At 52.3% G+C, this 18,932-nt stretch overlaps 7 protein-coding genes across 7 annotated transcripts; 3 read left to right on the forward strand and 4 right to left on the reverse strand.

Moving 5' to 3' along the window:
* Window positions 1-1,314: 1,314 nt before the first annotated feature.
* RHO25_003941 (uncharacterized protein) lies at window positions 1,315-2,478 on the forward strand (the record flags this gene model as incomplete). The annotated part of the gene is made up of 1 exon (XM_065602478.1): window positions 1,315-2,478. The coding sequence occupies one exon, from the start codon at window positions 1,315-1,317 to the stop codon at window positions 2,476-2,478; it is 1,164 nt and encodes a 387-aa protein (XP_065458550.1).
* Window positions 2,479-3,188: 710 nt separating this feature from the next.
* RHO25_003942 (uncharacterized protein) lies at window positions 3,189-4,334 on the forward strand (the record flags this gene model as incomplete). The annotated part of the gene is made up of 1 exon (XM_023599402.2): window positions 3,189-4,334. The coding sequence occupies one exon, from the start codon at window positions 3,189-3,191 to the stop codon at window positions 4,332-4,334; it is 1,146 nt and encodes a 381-aa protein (XP_023456343.2).
* A 1,448-nt stretch (window positions 4,335-5,782) lies between these two features.
* On the forward strand, window positions 5,783-7,501 carry RHO25_003943 (uncharacterized protein; the record flags this gene model as incomplete). The annotated part of the gene is made up of 2 exons (XM_023599403.2): window positions 5,783-6,001; window positions 6,059-7,501. 2 exons carry the CDS (start codon window positions 5,783-5,785, stop codon window positions 7,499-7,501), a joined length of 1,662 nt encoding a protein of 553 aa, XP_023456342.1.
* A 1,614-nt stretch (window positions 7,502-9,115) lies between these two features.
* RHO25_003944 (uncharacterized protein) lies at window positions 9,116-11,184 on the reverse strand (the record flags this gene model as incomplete). Its single annotated transcript, XM_023599404.2, has 2 exons — window positions 9,116-10,215; window positions 10,272-11,184. The coding sequence occupies 2 exons, from the start codon at window positions 11,182-11,184 to the stop codon at window positions 9,116-9,118; spliced, it is 2,013 nt and encodes a 670-aa protein (XP_023456341.2).
* A 3,051-nt stretch (window positions 11,185-14,235) lies between these two features.
* On the reverse strand, window positions 14,236-14,827 carry RHO25_003945 (uncharacterized protein; the record flags this gene model as incomplete). Its single annotated transcript, XM_065602479.1, has 2 exons — window positions 14,236-14,765; window positions 14,815-14,827. 2 exons carry the CDS (start codon window positions 14,825-14,827, stop codon window positions 14,236-14,238), a joined length of 543 nt encoding a protein of 180 aa, XP_065458551.1.
* Window positions 14,828-15,465: 638 nt separating this feature from the next.
* RHO25_003946 (uncharacterized protein) lies at window positions 15,466-16,521 on the reverse strand (the record flags this gene model as incomplete). The annotated part of the gene is made up of 1 exon (XM_023599405.2): window positions 15,466-16,521. The coding sequence occupies one exon, from the start codon at window positions 16,519-16,521 to the stop codon at window positions 15,466-15,468; it is 1,056 nt and encodes a 351-aa protein (XP_023456340.1).
* Window positions 16,522-17,835: 1,314 nt separating this feature from the next.
* Window positions 17,836-18,635, reverse strand: RHO2 (Rho GTPase; the record flags this gene model as incomplete). The annotated part of the gene is made up of 4 exons (XM_023599407.1): window positions 17,836-18,127; window positions 18,214-18,413; window positions 18,465-18,543; window positions 18,601-18,635. The coding sequence occupies 4 exons, from the start codon at window positions 18,633-18,635 to the stop codon at window positions 17,836-17,838; spliced, it is 606 nt and encodes a 201-aa protein (XP_023456338.1).
* Window positions 18,636-18,932: the final 297 nt, after the last annotated feature.

The raw sequence follows: 18,932 nt of genomic DNA on the forward strand, positions 1-18,932 counted from the left end.
TTCTTATGGCCACATAATTGTGTGAGATGTGAGGTCCCGCATTGCTTTTATACTGCAGTCCATGATGTGCATTCTTCGTATCTCGATGGACTTGCGAAAACTGGGAAGTAAGCAAGCCCAAGCTGTACGCTGCTCGATAAAAATCAGAACTACTACTATGAGCTGACGTTAGAGTCTTTCTGTACTTGCGCGGTGCGTTGATAAATGCTTGAAGATCCTTGTGCTGTCCGTCTTGTGTATGGATCAACACAAGTACGTATATCATTAGTTCATGCGTATCATTAATCCTGGGCGACCTCTGCTTGTTGGGAGAAAAGCAGGTTGCCACTGTCGCATGAAACGACACTGTGTTCACTCGCTTGCCTCTGTCTTCACGTATACCTATATATCGACAATCATTAGACCATCTCTTCCTCTGAGCTTATCGGAAAAGTTGCTCATTGCGCCTCACTACCAGTAGACAGACAAAGTAGTTGTATGAGTCCAGGGATGTTACGTGTGCGTGTCAAAACCTTTGGTCAGTAAGGCATCGATGGATGCACAGATAGTAACAATAGGTACTTCTGCATGCGTGTCTCCGACACACAATATCCTCTGCGTGAACGTGGCTTGAAGCCTACAATGCGGACATGCTCGCATGCCATGTGAGCCAACTCAAAAAGGCAGATTTGCCACCCGACCTTCTGCAAAGGTAGCCAGAATCAATTTCCAGACGACGGTTTTAGACCACCGTGTTGTCAATGGTGCAGCATCAGTGGTGAGGGGACCTGCGGCTCGGGTGTGCTGACTTCTGATGATCGGTCCGTTGATGTGTCGAATCGCATCTGGCGTTGTTCTAGACCCACTCACGTGACAGAATATATAATTCACAGCCTTCTGTCGACAGGCTCCCCAATCTTGACAATGCTGCCTTGATCGCAGCCATGGTACAGCGTCTTGATCAGGCGAGGCTCAGGCTCTGCTCATCACTAGGCTTCTTGCTGATAAGCTGCTGTGTTGCCACTTTTTCAGTAAGTCAATTACTCTTGTACACTGCCAAGACTGGCACGAGGCTGGAACAAAGTCCAATGCGCTGATCGAGGTATACTCTAGGATATCATCGGTGCGACGATTCTCCCGCCCATCTTGCCATTTGCTCTGCCTGATCGAGCGAATGTGCCCAGTTCGCAAGGTAGCAGGCCACTCCTCTTCTGTGACTCTCGGCAGCTCATCTAACGTTGGAGGCGTGCAGTTGAGCTATGGGTCACAATTTTGCCAGCAATTCAGGCAGGGACTGTTGTGCTCTCGACACGTAGGTCATACTTTGGAGGTGCCATGTTCAACAAGGTCGCTAACACACTTGACATAGCCTTCGCAGGCTGGTATTCGGATCGTTGCCGATGCCGTAAGCCCTTGTTCGTCGCTGCTGTCATCGTGCAGTCTGTTGGCGTGACTTGTCTCATCATTGGTAGTCATATTGCTCTATGGATTATCGGCCAAATGATCTTAGGGTTCGGCTCAGCAATGGTGTGGACGAACACCCTCGCTTTGATCGTTGATACGGTTCCAGAGGCGCAATTGGCAAGGTTCTTAGGGTACACAAGTTTGAGCCTATCGTTGGGCGTGTTTCTCGGCCCCGTGCTCGGAGGTGTTATGTACGAACACGCTGGAAACCATGGTGTCTGGAGCATGATGTATGGAATCTTCTCTCTGGACCTCATGCTGCGTGTTCTGCTGGTAGAACCGCAGTCCAAATTGAGAGAGAACACCGCGGACGCGGAAGACCACTCTCGGCCACCAAGAAAGCGTACGCAATTCGTGGCACCACTGCTGCTCAAGTCCGCGCGAATGTTGTCTGCTCTGTGGGCAACGTTCGCGCACGCAGCAGTCTTGGGATCTTTCGACGCGACTTTGACAGTCCATGTGAAGGAGCTTTTTGGTTGGAGCTCGCAGACGGCAGGGTTGCTCTTTATGGCTTTGGCACTGCCCGAATTTGCAAGCCCTTTGGTTGGTGCATGGGCTGACAGAGTTGGCGGAAAATGGATAGCCGCAACAGGATTTCTGCTCTCGCCTGTGGTCCTGGTCTGCTTCCGCTTTGTCGACGAGGACAACATATCGGACAAAGTATTGCTTGCTGCGCTGCTATCGTTACTGGACTGCCTTTTAGGCACCACAGTGCCCATATTCTGCGCAGAGACAGGACATGTAGTTATGGAGCTCGAGCGCAAGAATCCTGGAATATGCGGATCGAAAGGAGCCTTTGCCCAAGCACAGGGCTTGTGGTGGGCAGCTTATACCCTAGGGCTCACGATCGGTATCTTATGGGCTGGTTTTGTGCAGCGAGCAGCCGGATGGGCCACGATGGCTTGGAGCCTGGCGATACTGAGTGGCCTTACCACTATACCTGTAGTGATGTTTACTGGCGATAGGCTCAAAGAAGAGGAAACGCACTCGTCTTCTGGAGATGAAGAACAAATTCTGAAGTGTTGCGAGAAGTAGAAGTCGTGTTCAATGCAAAAGCTGAATCGTCGAAATCGGTGAACTCTTCTTCTGAGCAGTCAAGAATATCGTCAGAGGGTGACGATTAGGCCCTCCGCCCATGTCTTTTGTGATACTCCTGGAAGCTGCCTGTAAATAGGTCAGCCATAACATAGACCAGACTCCGAGCCATAGGATGGTCTGCCTGTAGACATGGGCTGTTAAGTCGGACTCATGATTTCAGCCGAAAGCCTCTGCATCCAGGCTGAGAGATTTTGAGATCGATGACACGTTCATCGCAGATATAGAGAAGATGGATATCGCCGTGATAGTATTGTTGTTGTTGTCTGGAGTCCTCCTGCTCGCCCGAGGTTTAGGTCCCAGCCATCCGGCCGGCGATTCTTAACTCCGGTGCTCCGTGCATGAGCTATGGAATTGACAGTCGCCTAAACCCGTCCGAACGCGCATCACGGACATTTGTGTCCATCCTTCTCGCCCGTAGCAAACTGCATGGCGCTGACTACGCCAGGTACAGTATCGTCAGCCATCGAATCTCATTAACTTTCCATCGCGCTGCTCACCCTCTTTCGTTTCTTACCATGAGCTTCGTCCTTAGCCGATTCAGCAGATTCACGCCAGTGCAGAACAACAGACAGCTACTACAGTTCACCTCGCGACATCGACAGAGACAGATAATACAGCAATCCAGAAGATTCAAATCGACAGAAGCCATGGCGACAGTCGCCATCTCCGCGCCCTCGCGACCTTCGCCGCAGCCCGCCGATGCGAGTCTGAAGAAACATCATAATAAGAAGGGGAAAGGGTTCCTCAACCCATGGGATTCATGGGAAGATATGAATATGTGGGCGATATTTAAATGGGGTGTATTAGGAGGTCTCACGGGCGAGAGGAAGACAGTCGACACCACACCACCTACGGTCCCAGTCCATAAACCCACTTTCCTCCCCTCACGGGACACACAGAACCTCCGCGCGACGTGGCTGGGACACGCGTGCTATTATGTGGAGTTCGCAGGAGGACTTCGCGTTCTGTTTGATCCAGTTTTCACGCAGAGGTGCTCGCCATTTAGTTTCATGGGGCCGAAGCGGTATACGGACATGCCGTGCCAGATTGAGGATATTCCATACATTGATGTGGTGGTGATCAGTCATTGCCACTATGATCATTTGTCGTATCCCACGCTGCAAAAGATTGCGGAGAAGCATCGAGATGTGCAGTTCTTCGTGCCATTGGGAAACGCGCCTTGGTTTGAGAGGTGCGGGTTCAAGAATGTGACTGAGCTGGACTGGTGGGAGGAGAGAGAGGTGAAGATTACCCCAAATGTGGCCGGGGAACCCAATCGTGCGAGGGAAATGGAGGCGGTGATTTCTTGCTTGCCGTGTCAGCACATGTCAGCCAGGACAGCGTTTGACAAGGCGCATACACTCTGGGCTTCCTGGTCTGTGGAGTCGGGCGGCAAGAAAGTTTGGTTCGGCGGTGATACTGGATATCGTGCCGTGCCTCGATCGGCGAAGGACGAGTTCGATTATGGCGAGAAGTATGCCCATCTTCCTCACTGCCCGGCGTTCAAGGAGATCGGCGAGCATCGGGGACCATTCGACCTGGGCCTGATTCCGATTGGAGCTTACGACCCGCGATGGATCATGTCGCCTGTGCACGCCAACCCATATGATGCCGTAAACATCTTTGTGGATACCAAGTGCAAGCAGGCCATGGGAATTCATTGGGGCACTTGGGTTTTGACTGAAGAAGCAGTGCTGGATCCTCCCAAGGTTCTCAAAGAAGCCTTGAAATGGAAAGGTCTGGAGCAAGATGTCTTTGAAACCTGTGACATTGGCATTTCCAGGGAGTTCTAAGGTCTGGTCGCTTCAAAGGGTTGCAAGTTTCGAGCGGTAGCCTACTGCTCATGCGGCCGAGCGAGTTTCAAGCGAGCGTACTCCAGGCTTCTTCGATCATACACGAGATGACTCCAGCTGAAGCACCAGCGCCAAAGTCTCGCCCATCCATGTTGTCCGCAGGCCGCCCGAGCTTCTTCATGAGGGTGCGGCTTACTTTCACTAGATGCGCCGAGTCGTCTGTGAATCTCCTGTCAGTCTTGATTGACCACGTAGGGTCCCAGGAGCTACGCACCTTCCCGTTCACGCACATTGCGGTGCAGAGTGCTTTCTGCCTCGACAATGCAAAGGTCACGATACCTCAGGATTCTTGGCTCTTGTGCGAAGCGGACCCGAGGGGACTCGATGCAAGTTAACAATGGCCAGGTCATTCTCCGACGCGGCAATTGCGGAGCATCATTTGTCGACACCCTTCTTCTGAGACCGGCTTTATCGTATGGAGGGAAGTGATAGAAATCCATGGCGCATCACCACTAACTGAAGTTGTTGTTTCATATGATGGGCGAGGCGATGGTGTCCGGTGAGCTGAACAGCTTGCTCTGCTACGCCAACACTGTGCTGCCATTGTGATCATTCACATGTGGGAGTGTCTCGCGATGCTACGCACACGTGCTGCCCGATCCCATGTGCTTGTGCCATCGAGGACCTGATCCGCTACCAAGCATGTTCACTTGTGGTCACATGAAGTCGACGAACCCATTGGCGAGGTTGCATACTTGCGTGGTGCCTTCAGCGGCGCTGGAGCACAGAGATACTTCAGCTCACCGGTGGTCGAAGGCGCTCGACTTTGAAGCACAACATATCTGCAACCTTATACTCTTGCTCCTTCGGTATCTGATTGTCATGCTGGAAGTCGCCAAGTCAAAGTAGTATAGTCCTAGCATACCCATGTACCAAGCTTGGGATCTCCAAGCCAAGTTCTCGTACCTCCATAGCCCTAAACGAAGTCTCAGCATCGCCTTGCCTAAATCAAATTTTGATGTCAATTCAAGGCTGGCAACCCAGAATAAGCTTTTCTCATCTTGCCTTGCTGCCGGCTCAAGCACTTTCCGAGTATTGAAACGGTCAAGTGCACGCGAGGGATCTGTGTGATCGACACCGAGGAAAGTCGATGTTCCGTGTCTTTGCGCGAAAAGGATTCGTTGGTGCTGTGCTCGGGTCGCATGCGAGCGAATTGCAGACGTGCAGTTTGTCCCAGCTTGTTCAAGGCTGCTCACCTGCTTATAGAAGTACTGTACGCGACTTCCGAGCCGATTCGACTTCACTTCTCCCTCTTGTTTCGTGTCGTACAAAGCGCGGGGTGCTGAGATCTGGCGCAGTACCATCTTTCTTCTGCTGCTTCTCGGATCACACAAGTACAGCATCTGGCAAAGTCCTGTGGCTTGTGGAAGGAGAAATTGCAGCTCAAGATGGCGCTGCTGGACGTGGTGGTGCAACATCCGGTTGTTGCAGCCGCTGCTGTCATCTTGATCGCCACTATCGTCGCCTCGATACGTGCGCGGAGCATCAGCAATTATCCTGATCTGCCATGGGTCGGGAGGAAGACGAATTCGTTTGGTGCCACCACGATTGCGAACTTCAGCAGTCCGAAGAACACACGAGAATGGCTGGAAGAAGGGTATTACAAGGTATCGCCCAACACAGCTTCATATGAAGTGTCAGCATACTGATCGAGGAACACACAGTACACCAAGCATGGGAAGTCTTTCTTAATGCCTAATATCTCCGGAAAGCCGCTTATCATCGTCCCAAACGACCGACTCCAAGCATACAACGACCAGCCGGAAGATGTACTCAGTGCATGGCAAGCACATTACGATACCTTGGCTTGCAAGTACACCTTCACGGATTCTGATCTGGTTCGGATCCGATTCCACGAACACGTCCTGACTACACACATGCCGCGCAAGCTGAAGGACATTCTTCCCACAAGCTACGACGAATTATCAGTGACCATGGAGGAGATCCTCGGTACTGACACTACCAACTGGAAAGAAGTCAACATCACGAAAATGATGACCAAGATTGCCTGCCGAGTGAGCAACCGCACATTAGTCGGCCTTCCACTATGCAGAGATCAAGCTCTTCTCGACGACTGCGTCCACTTCGCCGAAGACGCCATTCGCTGCATCATCGTCAACATGCTACTCCCAACTCTCCTCGAACCCGTCATGAATCTAGTGGCACTCCCCAATTGGTACCACTACTTCAAAGTCCGCAAAATGATCGCCCCCGTAATCGAAAAGCGCATCGCAGACATCGAAGCCGAAGCTGCCAACCCAGACACCAAACACAACATCCCAGACGACTACATCACCTGGCACATCCGCACCGCCCGCGCCGAAGGCAAACTCTGGGCCCTCGACATCTCCTGGACAGTCCGCTGTCTCCTCGCCCTCGAATTCGCCACAATCCACACAACCCTCATAACAGGCAGCAATGCCATCCTCGACATTTTCTCCTCCAAAACCGACATCCAAGCCTCCCTCCGCGAAGAAGCCGAACGCGTTTTCGGCGAGTCCTCAAATAACACCACACACATCTCCGCCGAAAACGAAAAAGGGATCTGGTCAAAACAAAACCTCGCGAAACTCCTCCGCACAGACTCCGCTCTTCGAGAATCTATGCGAATAGGAGACTTCGCTTCTCTCAATGCCCGTAAAGTCGTACATCCCAATGGAATGTACGATCCCGTGGAGAACTTCACAGCACCTTATGGCTCCTCCGTCGCAGTCCTAGCCTATAATCGCCACCACGACCCAGACGTCTACTCCGATCCCAACACTTTCGACCCTTACCGCTTCTCTCGCCCTCGCGAAGAATTCGCCGCTGCTGCGGAGCGTGAAGGCGAGAAATTGGAGGGTAAAGCGAGAGAGGAATGGCTTCGATTGCAGAATTATAGTATGACGAGTGTCGGGAAAGATAATATGGCTTTTGGAATGGGGAGACATGCTTGTCCTGGAAGGTTTTTCGCGCAGCAGGAGTTGAAGTTGTTGGTTGCGTTTTTGGTTATGCATTATGATGTTGAGACGTTGCCGGAGAGGCCGCAGAATATCAATATGGGTGGGAGTGGAGTGCCGCCTTCCGGTGCGACGATTAAGGTCAGGAGGCGGGCGGTGAAGGCTTAGATTTTCATTGCATGAGTCTGTCATTATTTCGATTGGCGTGTGAAGTTGTACTTAAGTGATTGCAGGAACACAGCACATATTATCGATTCCTCTCATCACTTTTCGCCTGAACTTTGCTCCATGAATGAATGTTCTGCTCCATAGTGTTGACATCGCGCCTCAACGACTGCTGCCAGAATCAGACCGTGGTCTCACTGCCCCATCCATTTCGACATCCTCGTTCTCCAACCCCTCGCTTGGTTCTAAACTGGCCTCCTCAATTCTCCCTCTGGATCCCACTTCTTGTGCGGTATTTTGCGCTTCCTGTGTCCTCCTGAATACTCCTCCGATGGCCTCTTCCAGTCGATCGAGGCTCAATCTCATTTCCGCCGTACTCCTTTGCAATGCTTCCACCCGACGGGTAGCATCGCTCCAGTCTATCGGTCGCCCCGGCTCGAAAATCTCCGATCGCTCTGGAGGTACCTGCACCATCATGGCCTGATCTTGAGGCAACCGCCGATCGAAAGAGTCTGGAGCGATCATAGGTAGAAAAATACCCCGTTCACTCTCATCATCAATCTCCTCTTCAACCACCGCCCTTCGTCCCGTCATTCCCTCAAGCCTTAACCTCACGATTCGGCTATGCTCAGTAGCACACTGCCTTCTCTCCTCCTCATCATCCCCCCTTCTCACGATATTTCCCCGCGAATCCAGTTGATGTACATCGCCCCACTAAACCAATCCCATCGCAGCTTCGTAGTTGAATTCAAATGGTTCCTGCGCTACTGCTGGACAAATACACTCCAAATACCCCATCTGTTCTTCCGCCCATTCGGCGCCTTCTTCCTCTGCGCGGCAAGAGAGAGATAAGAGGACATATAGGGGTACGCCGGCATGTAGAAGTTCATCGAGTCGCTGGTACTAATCGCGCGGAATACCGTGTTCGGGCATCGTGTCTGCTGCTGTGTGGTATTGAATCTTGAGAGGAGGAATAAACAATAGCGAGTTGTGGGGATCGGAAGAATGTTGGATGTCAATGTTAAGGTGGTGCGTTGTGTTGACTGGCGGAAGTGATTGATTTCTTCTTCACATGATGGAAGCTGCGCTCTACCGTCTTGAAGTGACAGGCAGGCACAACAGCTGCCACTCCAGGTCTTCTCTCATCACACCTTTGGAATGGAAAGAGCTCAATTTCGAATCATTCATTTTCCAACTATTATGCGTATACTGCTGCTCATCACAGCTCGAAACTACCGACACCATGTCCCACCGCATCATCGTATAACTTGCTAGCGAATGCAAAGGAAGGAGCTCCAAAGGGTATCTCCGCGCGCAGTAGCAAACAACGACGGCAGTGAGGCCCCCATCTTCATCCCAGCAGCAGAGTTTCCGAACAAAAAGGAAGAAACTCCGGTCAGATCAGACAGAAACGCCTCCCTGCGCCTCGCTAACATGCATATACGTCTCAAAAACCAGAAAAAGTCATAGCAGAAAGAGCGAGAAAAACATCCTGGCAAAGTAAAGACAAGTGAAGAAGCTGCAAATCCTGTTGATCGTGTTCGGGCTTTTGTAGTGCTTTTGTGTATTCCCGGTTCTGAAAGAATGCCGCTAGCGATGGGCTGAGTGGCAGGACTACTACGCCTTCGAGCCAAAACGGTCGAGGGCGAGAGTTTGCGAAAGAGAGTTGCCGCGGCTGCGACGACGCTTCTGCGCGAGAGGGCTGGCATGAGCCGCAGATTTTCTGACGCCTGCGCCAGTCAGGGTCATGTCAACACTTGGGCGGGTCTTGCGCCCGGGTGTAATGGGAATATTGGCAGCGTTGCGTCTGCCTTTTTGTAGAGCGTTGGCCTCGGAAGTCTGAACACGACTGGCTGGATTGGCTGCCAGCGAGCTGACCTGGCGTACGTTATGCTGGTTGTTGCGGAAGACGGAGATTCCACCAGGAACCTGATCAAAGTGATCCAGAAGGTCCTCGTTGTCAAGTCGAGGCATCGGCTCGGAGTCATCGTTCGTGAAGCTCGCGAAGACGTCCTGCTGCTGCGATGCAGCGGATGGCGTTGGGTCGACATCCATGTCAGAATCGGTGTCAGGGTATTGTACGAGGTCTTCGAGGTTTCCAGCTGGTGCAGGTGTGACTCGCTCTCTGTCAAGGGTGTTGGAAGACGCGAATGACGAGCGGGCACTGCTGCCTCGCGTGCTGGGAAGAACAAGGCCATTCGTGATGCCGTTGACGTCGTTGGTGCGCAAGAAGTCCAAATTGCCGTTGAACATGCTGCCCAGAGTCATCTTGGCCGTGAAAGGTCTCTGAGGAATACTGGCGGTATGAGGCGTGGTGCGAGTCCACGTCACGGGCTCTCCAGGACTTCCGTCACGGCTGCCCATGACCTGGCGTGCTTGTTCCCAGTAGGCGCTCTCCTTGTCGATAGGCTTTGATGGGCAAGAGATTTTTATTCCATTGCCATTCTCGTCGGCAGTGACAGCGGCACGAGTGGGATCATGGGTAAAGGTGCCCATTCTTGGTCTCCCGCTGGGTTTTCCGCCACGAGGACGTGGCCCTGTGCTGGTTGGCTGTCGTAGAGGTGGAGCTTGATCAGTCACTGGTGTGCTCGGCGTGCTTGGGATTGGGGTGCTAGCAGGAGTGCTCTCGGCCGCGGCCGCAGCATTCTCCCGGTGGATGGCATGCATGCGTCTGAATGCATCCTCTTCGTCTTCGTCATCTGTAGCATCACCATCCGCTGAGGATGTGTCAGTAAATAAACTTTTGGTAGACGGCGCTTTGCATTGTGCATACTCTCATCACTTGTGTCACTGTCGAGATCGGAGTCTTCTTCGTCATCTCCCTCGGCGATGGCGCCTTCATAATCATCTTCGTAGTCAAAGTCAAAGTGAGACTCATTATCATCGTCAATTGCATCGACATCCATCATGTATTGTGCCGCATTCCGGGGAGTGCTTGTCCCATCAAGGAGGTCAGGATACGAATCTCTGGGGTCATCCTCGCTGCTCATGCTCGATGAACGCGAGGATCGATTTTCTGCGAATCGGACACGCTTCTCATTGTTTGATCGCTGCACATGGAGGTCAAAAAGTACGTCCTCGCTGACCTCGTCTTGTTGCATGCGCCATGAAGCAAGATTGTAAGAGAATTCGTCTTCAGCATCGTCAATCATCTCTTGATATAGAGTATCGTCAGTTCGAAGGCCATGGAAAGGATCTTCAGTCCAATTGAGATCGTCCTCGCTTTGCAAGCTCAATCTGCGGGCAAGGGAAGCGTCCTCAGCGAGGCTCAGACCGGTCATATCATTGGAGACCGACGTAGCGGTCTGTGGCCGTTGGGCCTCAGTCTCCGCTTCATGCTCGAGGAAGTCTTGGATCAGGTCTTTTTCGAGAGCCTTCTCCATATCATCCTCTTCTTCGTCATCGTCATCGACAGCATCATAGTCCTCGTCTTCGCTGTCGAGATTCTTCTCAGCGCCCGCCACAGCATCCGCTCCGACATTATATGCGGGCCCTGCCAGCCGCGGTGCAGCAATGTTTCCATTACGCTTTGCGCCTGACAGGGCAAAGACATCCGCCTCGTCGTCTGAGTCGCTCTCCTCGTCTGGGCTGTCTGCAGCGCCCTCTTGGGCCTCGTTATCGCTGTCGTCTGATACGGCATCTCCGGTGCGTGTGCCATTGCTCATCTTGGTGATGTTGCTCTTCATCGGTCGCGGGTGATGCGGCGCTTTTTTCGGGCTTCCATTGGCCAACTTTCGTGGATCGTAAGGAACCCGATTGCTCGCCTGAGGGGCGGAACTGGTTGAACGATGAGCCATTGAGGTTCTGTTGTTCTGGATTTCTGGTGAAAAAGTTTCGGTTGCGAGGGTGAGATGCGGGATCTCGAGTATTGATGTGCTTGGTGGTAGGGGGTCCGCTGTAGGTTAAACTCAGGGAATGGTTCGTCTCGTGCTGTCGAAAGCACAACTCCGGGTCCTCTTGATATCTCGCGTAAGTCGCCTTCTGGCAACGAGCTGTAGTGTGTATAGTAGTGTAGGCGTGGCCGCGCAATGGGTCAAGCCGTGTCTTCGTCGTCGTTTGCGGGGTGCAAACGCATTCGAGGTGCCGATGCCTGGTGGTCTGATGTGACGGAGATCACTCCAAACTCGGTGCAGGTGGTCAAACTACTGACAAGCTATGCTTGGAAGTAGTCGTCTCGTTTCGTCGTGGGGGGCGATTGAAGTTATTCGATGGGCAGAGAACGACTGGAGGCCAGCACGTGGGCCGACCTCCAGCAGTGATCTAGTGCGCACCGATGGCCTGCGGCATCTTGGACGACGAAGTGATGTATTGTGAATGATATGTGCCCGGTGAGGTCGGTTTGTGGTGCTTCGTCGCTGTGGGAGTGGTGTGCGTGGTTGGTGCAGCGGAGAGAGGGAGCAGAGGAATAGAGGCTCCTGCTTCACCAGATCTTTTACAATTTAGACTCGGCGCGCTAAGCAGGGGTCTGCCGAACCAAGCCCTGCACGGCTTGACCGCTTTTGACTTTTTTTCGACTCGAAATATCAACGCAGGCCACCCCATGCACAGCGCTCGCCGACCTTTTGTGACGAACACCACCTTGACTCAGATCCCTCGTGATGCTAGTCTTCGGTGCCTCTCGCAGCCCGGTCAAACACATTGCCTGCAGACTTCTTGCGCCCGCCATGTTGTTCGTTCTGCTCAACCCATTGCCCTTAGCGCAGCCCAAACCGTGGAACTATAACTCGACCCGACCGACTAGTGGGTATATCCAATGATATTGCTCGCGTGATCCAAGCTAGGAACTGGCCCGGCAGTCCCGTTTGGATACCGTCACAGCAGAACTGCATCCCTCCGCACATGGATGTCATACAGCTGGCCTGCGGCATGAGGCATCGAAGGTACTGAACGGGACGCCTGCTGCAAGCTGTGCAATTTGGCGCTGTTGGGCAGCTCTCGAGCCTCATGTCCAGTCTAGACAGCATCGCCCATGGACGGATGCGCCCCAGGCCACACCGGCCACACGCAAAGGTAATCCGTAATCCGCCCCTCCCCGGATCCCGCTGAAACCCTGGCTCGAGAGACAAGATTCCTGCCAATCTTCCATCTTTCGCCCTGCGTTCCGGTGTGCACGCCGGCGTCAAAAGAATCTCTCGCTGTGGTTATTACGTACGGTCGCATGCAGAAAATGTCTCTTCTTCGCACCGCGTCATGCAGGAGAGCTGGAGGGAGGCTGTACAACCAATCGATGTCCTCGGCCCCTAGAAACGTCGAAAGTGGTTCTGCTCCACATGCAACGCATCCCGGTCCACCAGATCTGACTTGTGCTGCACGCGAACTTATTCTCACAGTCATACCGTCGAGGAGGTTTGCGAGAATGCTCGATTGGCTACTCGACACTGGCAGCAGGATCCGATGTATTCGAGTCACAGTCGTGCGCGCTGTCATCGCCAGCAGCAGCATGGCATGACCGCATGGCGCTGCGGGCCACGGAAAATATGGGCCTGATCGGGGATTTGGCGCGCTTCCAGCCGAGCCAGGAGCCGCGCAGCAGGCAAGAGCACGAGTCTCGAAGCGACCACTTCTTCTTCAGGGTCCAAGAACGAACGAACGTCACTCCCTTGTCAAATGTGACCATCACGTGGATCTGCAGACAACTTCACTTCTGTGCTTGTCGACCATTTTCCTCTTGCCACGTGGTCTTATCGTCAGCACCGAAGTGGAATGCAAACTATTGCTCCCCGAGCAAATGCGCGCGCAGCTGTGGCGCGATTGGAAGTCAGAGAACGTCGTTTCGCGTCGAGACTCTCCCCCACGCCTTTCTTCAACTTCTCAACGTTCAGCTCCACTGATCAAACCAACCACACGTTCCACCAAGGCTGAAGAAGTCTGACCAAGATCCAGCATGGCCGTGAACTCAACGCCCATGCGCAAGTCTCAGCTCGCACAAACCGCAAAGGCTGCTTCGTCCGCTTGACGTTCTATTGGCTGCCGGCTTCAACACAGTTCCAGCTGAGACGTCCGAATGTCCCCATCACCTTACTTTATCGTTTCACTGCTCAGTATTGCTCCGCATATGCCAGATTCATACACTGCATCTCGCGGGATCACAGCCTACAGCTCACCAAAATCAACTTCCGGGTGAACTTGGGGCTAAACTTGGCCTTGGTACTGATCTACTTTACGCTGGAGTGCATGAAACTCCCGTCCATGGCGCGGCACGTCGTGTGGGATATGGTGCCGTGACTGTACGACACATGTCCGGTTGATCCAAGTTGCTTGTCCTGGAATACTGGTCAATTTTGCAACTTCGAGGTATTTTCACAGGTGAGGTCTGGACGCACTCTGCAAGTCTCGCAGAGATTCACAATAGGGCTTTGATTTCCTCGGTTGCATATGGTTCAGCAATTTCTTTGACGTTATGACAGCAGGCTCCATCTTCTAATGCTCCGAGTGAACAAATGCTACTTGCGAGCCCCATCATAGTACTGAGGACGATTGGAAGCACTCCATGACTGAACAACACGACTGGGGCAAACTCTCGCATTTAACAACATCCCATCTTGAAAGGCGAGCAACTAGACCATCATATCACTGATTCTACGACACCAGAAAGGCATTTTGTGTATAATCAGTATGTTACCTACGCCGGTATCCACCACTCATCTTCATATTCCAATTCTCCAATTTTCCCTTGTATGCTTTTACTTCTCATACAACACATCCCAAGCAACGACCCCCAAAAGACGAAGTCCTCACTAACTCACACTCCCCTTATTCACAAAAAGATCCCAATCCGCCTGCACAGGATTCCCTGCTTTCCCGCTCGCATCCACAGGCTGATACCCCATCTGTACCTTCCCATACATAAACTGCAAACTCTCCGTCGCGACCCCATCTCCTCCAGACATAAGATTCTGATTCACAAGTAAAACATTACTAAACGTCAAAACTGACATGATCCTATTTCCTCCTCCAGCTCCTGTATTCGAGAAGTTTACGAGTATCAATGTCTTGAATGTCGTGCCACTTGCGAGGCGATTGAAGATGAAAGGAGACCATTGATCAAAGTTTCGGGTTAGATCGAGGCCGGAAAAGCTGATTTTGCCGGGGTTGAATTTGGAAGAGTCTGGGGTGGCGTTGTTGGCGAAGGAGAGGGAGTAAGATGATATGGGGACTCCGAGGGCGATGGACTGGGAGACGGTCTGGTCGTAGGTGGATTGCGGGGTGAAGGAGGGTTGGCCTTTGTTGTTGAAGAGTTTGTTGTTGGAGGAGTCGAGGAGTTGAACTTTTTGAGAACTCAATTATTGTTTTGCTTAGGTTGGGAAAGGACTTACTATAGGATGTCATTTTCGCGACCACCCAATTGATGCTGTCGATCTGCAAGAGAAGCAGTTTTGTGTTCGCAGAAGACAATGGAAGCAAGAGCTGAGAACCGGAGACACGTAGATGTTATATGTATCGTTCCCTCGCGATCGCCTGATCTAAAGTCATTGCAGTTCGAGGCGCCGCATGGCGTATAGCTGTTTCGTTCTAGTAATCGCATTCGACGCATCGGTTGCACAATCCAATGCGTATAGCTGAAGCACACAGCCTTCTAGACTATAGCTGGCGGGTTTTGTGGCTGGCTGAATATGCAACAGCTCGCGCCACCAAATGGACACCGGCTCCGAGATATTTTCCCTTTTCGAACAATCCATTGTTGGTGAAATGTATTACCATTTTGGCCTGCCTGAAAACTATTATCATGGTGAATGTCGATCCGTCTTTCAGGATCGTTTCCTTGGTGCTTGCTGGCAGTGTCGATCCCAAGAACAATGGACAGAACGGCTTAATGTCAACCTTTAGGACATCTCATGACGGCCACTGAAAGACATGCATTGCCAATGCTAACCATGCATGGACACTCAGCTCCATAAATTGAACATTCGGCAAGAAGCCATTGAACCAGCGCAGCACCGTAACATCGCCTTGTCTTTGAGATCTCTTCATTTCTGTCGAAACTCAAGACAGTAGCCAACCTGTTCATCCCAAAAGCTCTTCGCATGATCCTCACCATACCACAACAACAGTAGAATATTATACCGCACGAGAATACCAAAACAAGTCCGAAGATACCGCTTCAGCGCAATGCCATCATCCCGAGACCAGCCTTCACTGCCAGGAAGCGTGGGATCCAAACCCTGCATTACTCTGTCGTCCAGAACAGTCGCATTGGAACTCCGCATCTGCTCCTCTGCATCGACGTGGCTTCGCCAAAAATCGCAGTGCAGAAGATTTTGTGCAGGAAAATCGAAATCCACGAGACTATTTCGGGCCCATTTGCGGAAACTTTCCAACTCGACGATAGATATGATCTGAGTCGTACGACCGCTATTGCTCTGCTGCTGTTGTTGTCTGATCGCATCAATTGCGTTGAGTAGAAGATAGATCTTGAGAGTATCTTCGGCGATATGCTCGATGCCAAAACTGTGGCCCCAATGGATATGATTGAGCTTCTCCAATGGAATTCCAGAATCTTTGTTAAGCTTCAGTAAACTCGCGAATGCTTCATGACCAAGTTTCTGTTCAGCGGAGTCCTCCGAAGTGCTGAGATGTGCTGAGATTGTTAGGAGCGTTTTGACAACATCTGCCAAGTCTCCATCTGAGGAAGTGTATGAAGGCGGTTGCGACTCGGATGCTCGAGAGATCCAGTATTGGAGGCTTTGATGTTGCGGGCCGATGGGATTGTGGCGTAGAGAGTTGGTTTCGTGTTGTCCGAGGTTGAAAATGCGTTCTGGGAGGGAACGTAGTGTGTCGGATAAGACCTCGTCGGTAGATGAAGGTCTCCATGCACGCAGATCACTAAATCGACTGGCTTCTGTTTGCGAGAATTCTAGCAGTGTATTGTGGAAGGCCTTTTGGAAATATTCCAAGTGCTTGGGCCAGTCATCATGCTCCTTTGAGAAGATATCTGTAACGTGTGGTGTGTAACGAGCGTGTGTCCGGATGATCGATAGTTGCGATGCCAGAAGGTTCCAAGGCAGCTTATGATCCAAATGCATTGTTGGTTGCTGGAGACAGAGACAGTGCTCGGTCAGCTGTAGGCGAAAGTGGGTGTTGAGGTGGTGGCTTGTGGACAGAGCCGAGCCGTGAAACAGCTTCACGATACAATATCGCCGACCGAACTGCAGCTCACAGAGGTCGTATGTCGCTGAATGTGCAACAGCTTGCGCCACCCAACACAGAGGGTGTTCACGACCAGCCTGCCAATCAAGACCCGAAGAATTCTACTTTCGTGGTGTAACTTCACCATCTGTTCCATTTAAACACTATAATCGTAGTGACCGTATTTCCATCATCAGTGTCCATTACCTTTGACTAATCTCTTGCTGGCAGTCTCTGTCGCGAGTACAACAGAAAGTAGTCCATTTCTAAACGATGATACAATAACTCCATCGCTCTCGCTAAGAAGCACAAATTCCAAAACGCTAACTCACTTTCAAAGAACGAAAAACTTTTGTTGCCTGTCTCTTTGATCCACTTTTTGGAGTTCGTGTCCAAAAAAAGAATTGGCTCTCTGATACGCTCTCTCAGTCGTCAGTACTCTCTTCTACTAGAGTAGCCGCATCGTCCGAAGCTTCGGAAGGCTCGCTCTGCCTCTCGGCGTCCAAGAACGCGAGCCAATCGGGTAGAACAGAAGGTTCCAATTCCAGCGACGACACAGGCGATCGACGGCTACGACGGGTGTACCAGCTGCTCGGGGTGCGTATCCAGGACAGTTCATCGACGGAGGCTGCATCAGCAGGCTGCGACTCCGCATCAAGGCCAGGCGCGATCTGAGCGCGATCGGAGCCACCCTACGGTATGCCACCTCCGTTTGACTGCACTCCATCGTGGCCAGGACCCATTGTGAACTGTCGCTCGTTGAAACCACCAAAGATATAGTCGTCTGGACTTTGCTCTGTAGCCTCGTGAGCATACGTCCAGATGTTGTTGATCTGCGCGAGGTTTCGACTGATATGATCGTTACGATGATGTGTGCCGAGAGCTGCCGCGAGTGGATCATGCTATGCTGGACGGTCAAGGTGGTTCCCATCGATGTTCGCGTCGATAGCTTCTGGTTCGCCCTCGTCAACGGTTTCATGAAAAACCGGAGCATGCAACTCGACCCAGTTCCTGGTCCTGTCGACTTTCATGCGACTGTAGCTCTCCTGCCCACGCCTCCGGACGGAAAATCTCCACTCCGCGTCGCTTGTGTCCGGCATGGTCCAAGTCAGCCATCTCTCGACCGTTTGCCACAGGCCTGAAACACGAAACGCTTTGTGCAGGGCCCCCTAGCAAGCTCCCATTCCACACAAAGCGCACACACCGCACTCCTAGAGTATAGTGCAACAGCCTCTGCTGTTTCCTTCCTTGCCTCCGCTGAGCAGTGACTGTCTGGTAGCAGCTTCGAAGACGTCGTCCACGCCCTCGCCAGTCAACGAAGAGCATTCGAGGTACTTTTTCGCGCCTATCCTTTTCCGCACCTCTTCTCCCTCGTCGGGAGTGAGGAACTTCTCAGACCGCTTCCGCATTTCCTCTTGTGCCACTGGATCGTCACGCAAGTCTTTCTTGAGGCCAACGAGAATAATGGGAACGCCTGGACAGCGATCGAGGACTTCGGGATGCCTTCATCGCGGAATGTGTTAGCGTGGCCTAGTGGGGTAAAACCATGATGGCTGTTTCATGGCACTGCGAACGGGATCGCAACTCACCACTTCGTCGTGATATTCGATAACGAGTCAGGACTGGACACGGAAAACGCAATCAAAATAACATGGGCCTGGCTATAGGCCAATGGGCGTAAGCGTTCGTAGTCTTCTTGCCCCGCTGTATCCCACAGAGCCAATTGCACGCTCTTGCCGTCTACTCTGCAGTCGGTAACGTAGTTTTCGAAGACAGTAGGCACATATCGCTGGGTCTCATTAGCGCATGCTCACTGTCGCACCTTCCCATAGCGACTCACCGTGGGGAAGTAGCCGAGGGTGAAGACGCTCAACAGCGACGTTTTACCACACGCACCGTCGCCAATGATGACGAGCTTTCTGAAGTACGCAGTCAGCATGCGGCTGCACTGTGCCAGTAGCCACGCTGTGTCTTACCTCCGCATCACCTGCTGATCTTGTGGTTGAGCCATGTTGAGGAAGGACGGGGGAGCCGGTGGGCTCGGAGGAGATGTGTTCTTAACGTATGTGGCCGGAGAGCAGCAGTTGACGAAGACAATCGAGATAGTCCTCAGTTCTGCGCTAGCTGCCCAGTTCGCAGTGGGATTGATCTAGCAGCTGAAGGCAAGCGAGTCGGCGGCTGCGGGTGGTCTGCTTGGATATGCAGGGTCTCTGAGCGAGCGCGGTGGGCAGGTGCAGCGCGTGGTCGAGTCCGGACGTGGAGCGGTGTTACGGGCGGAGTTGTGCGAGTGTTATGGCGGTCGAGGCGG

Source organism: Cercospora beticola, chromosome 2, assembly GCF_033473495.1.
Source record: "Cercospora beticola chromosome 2, complete sequence".
Taxonomy (NCBI): Eukaryota; Fungi; Ascomycota; class Dothideomycetes; order Mycosphaerellales; family Mycosphaerellaceae; genus Cercospora; species Cercospora beticola.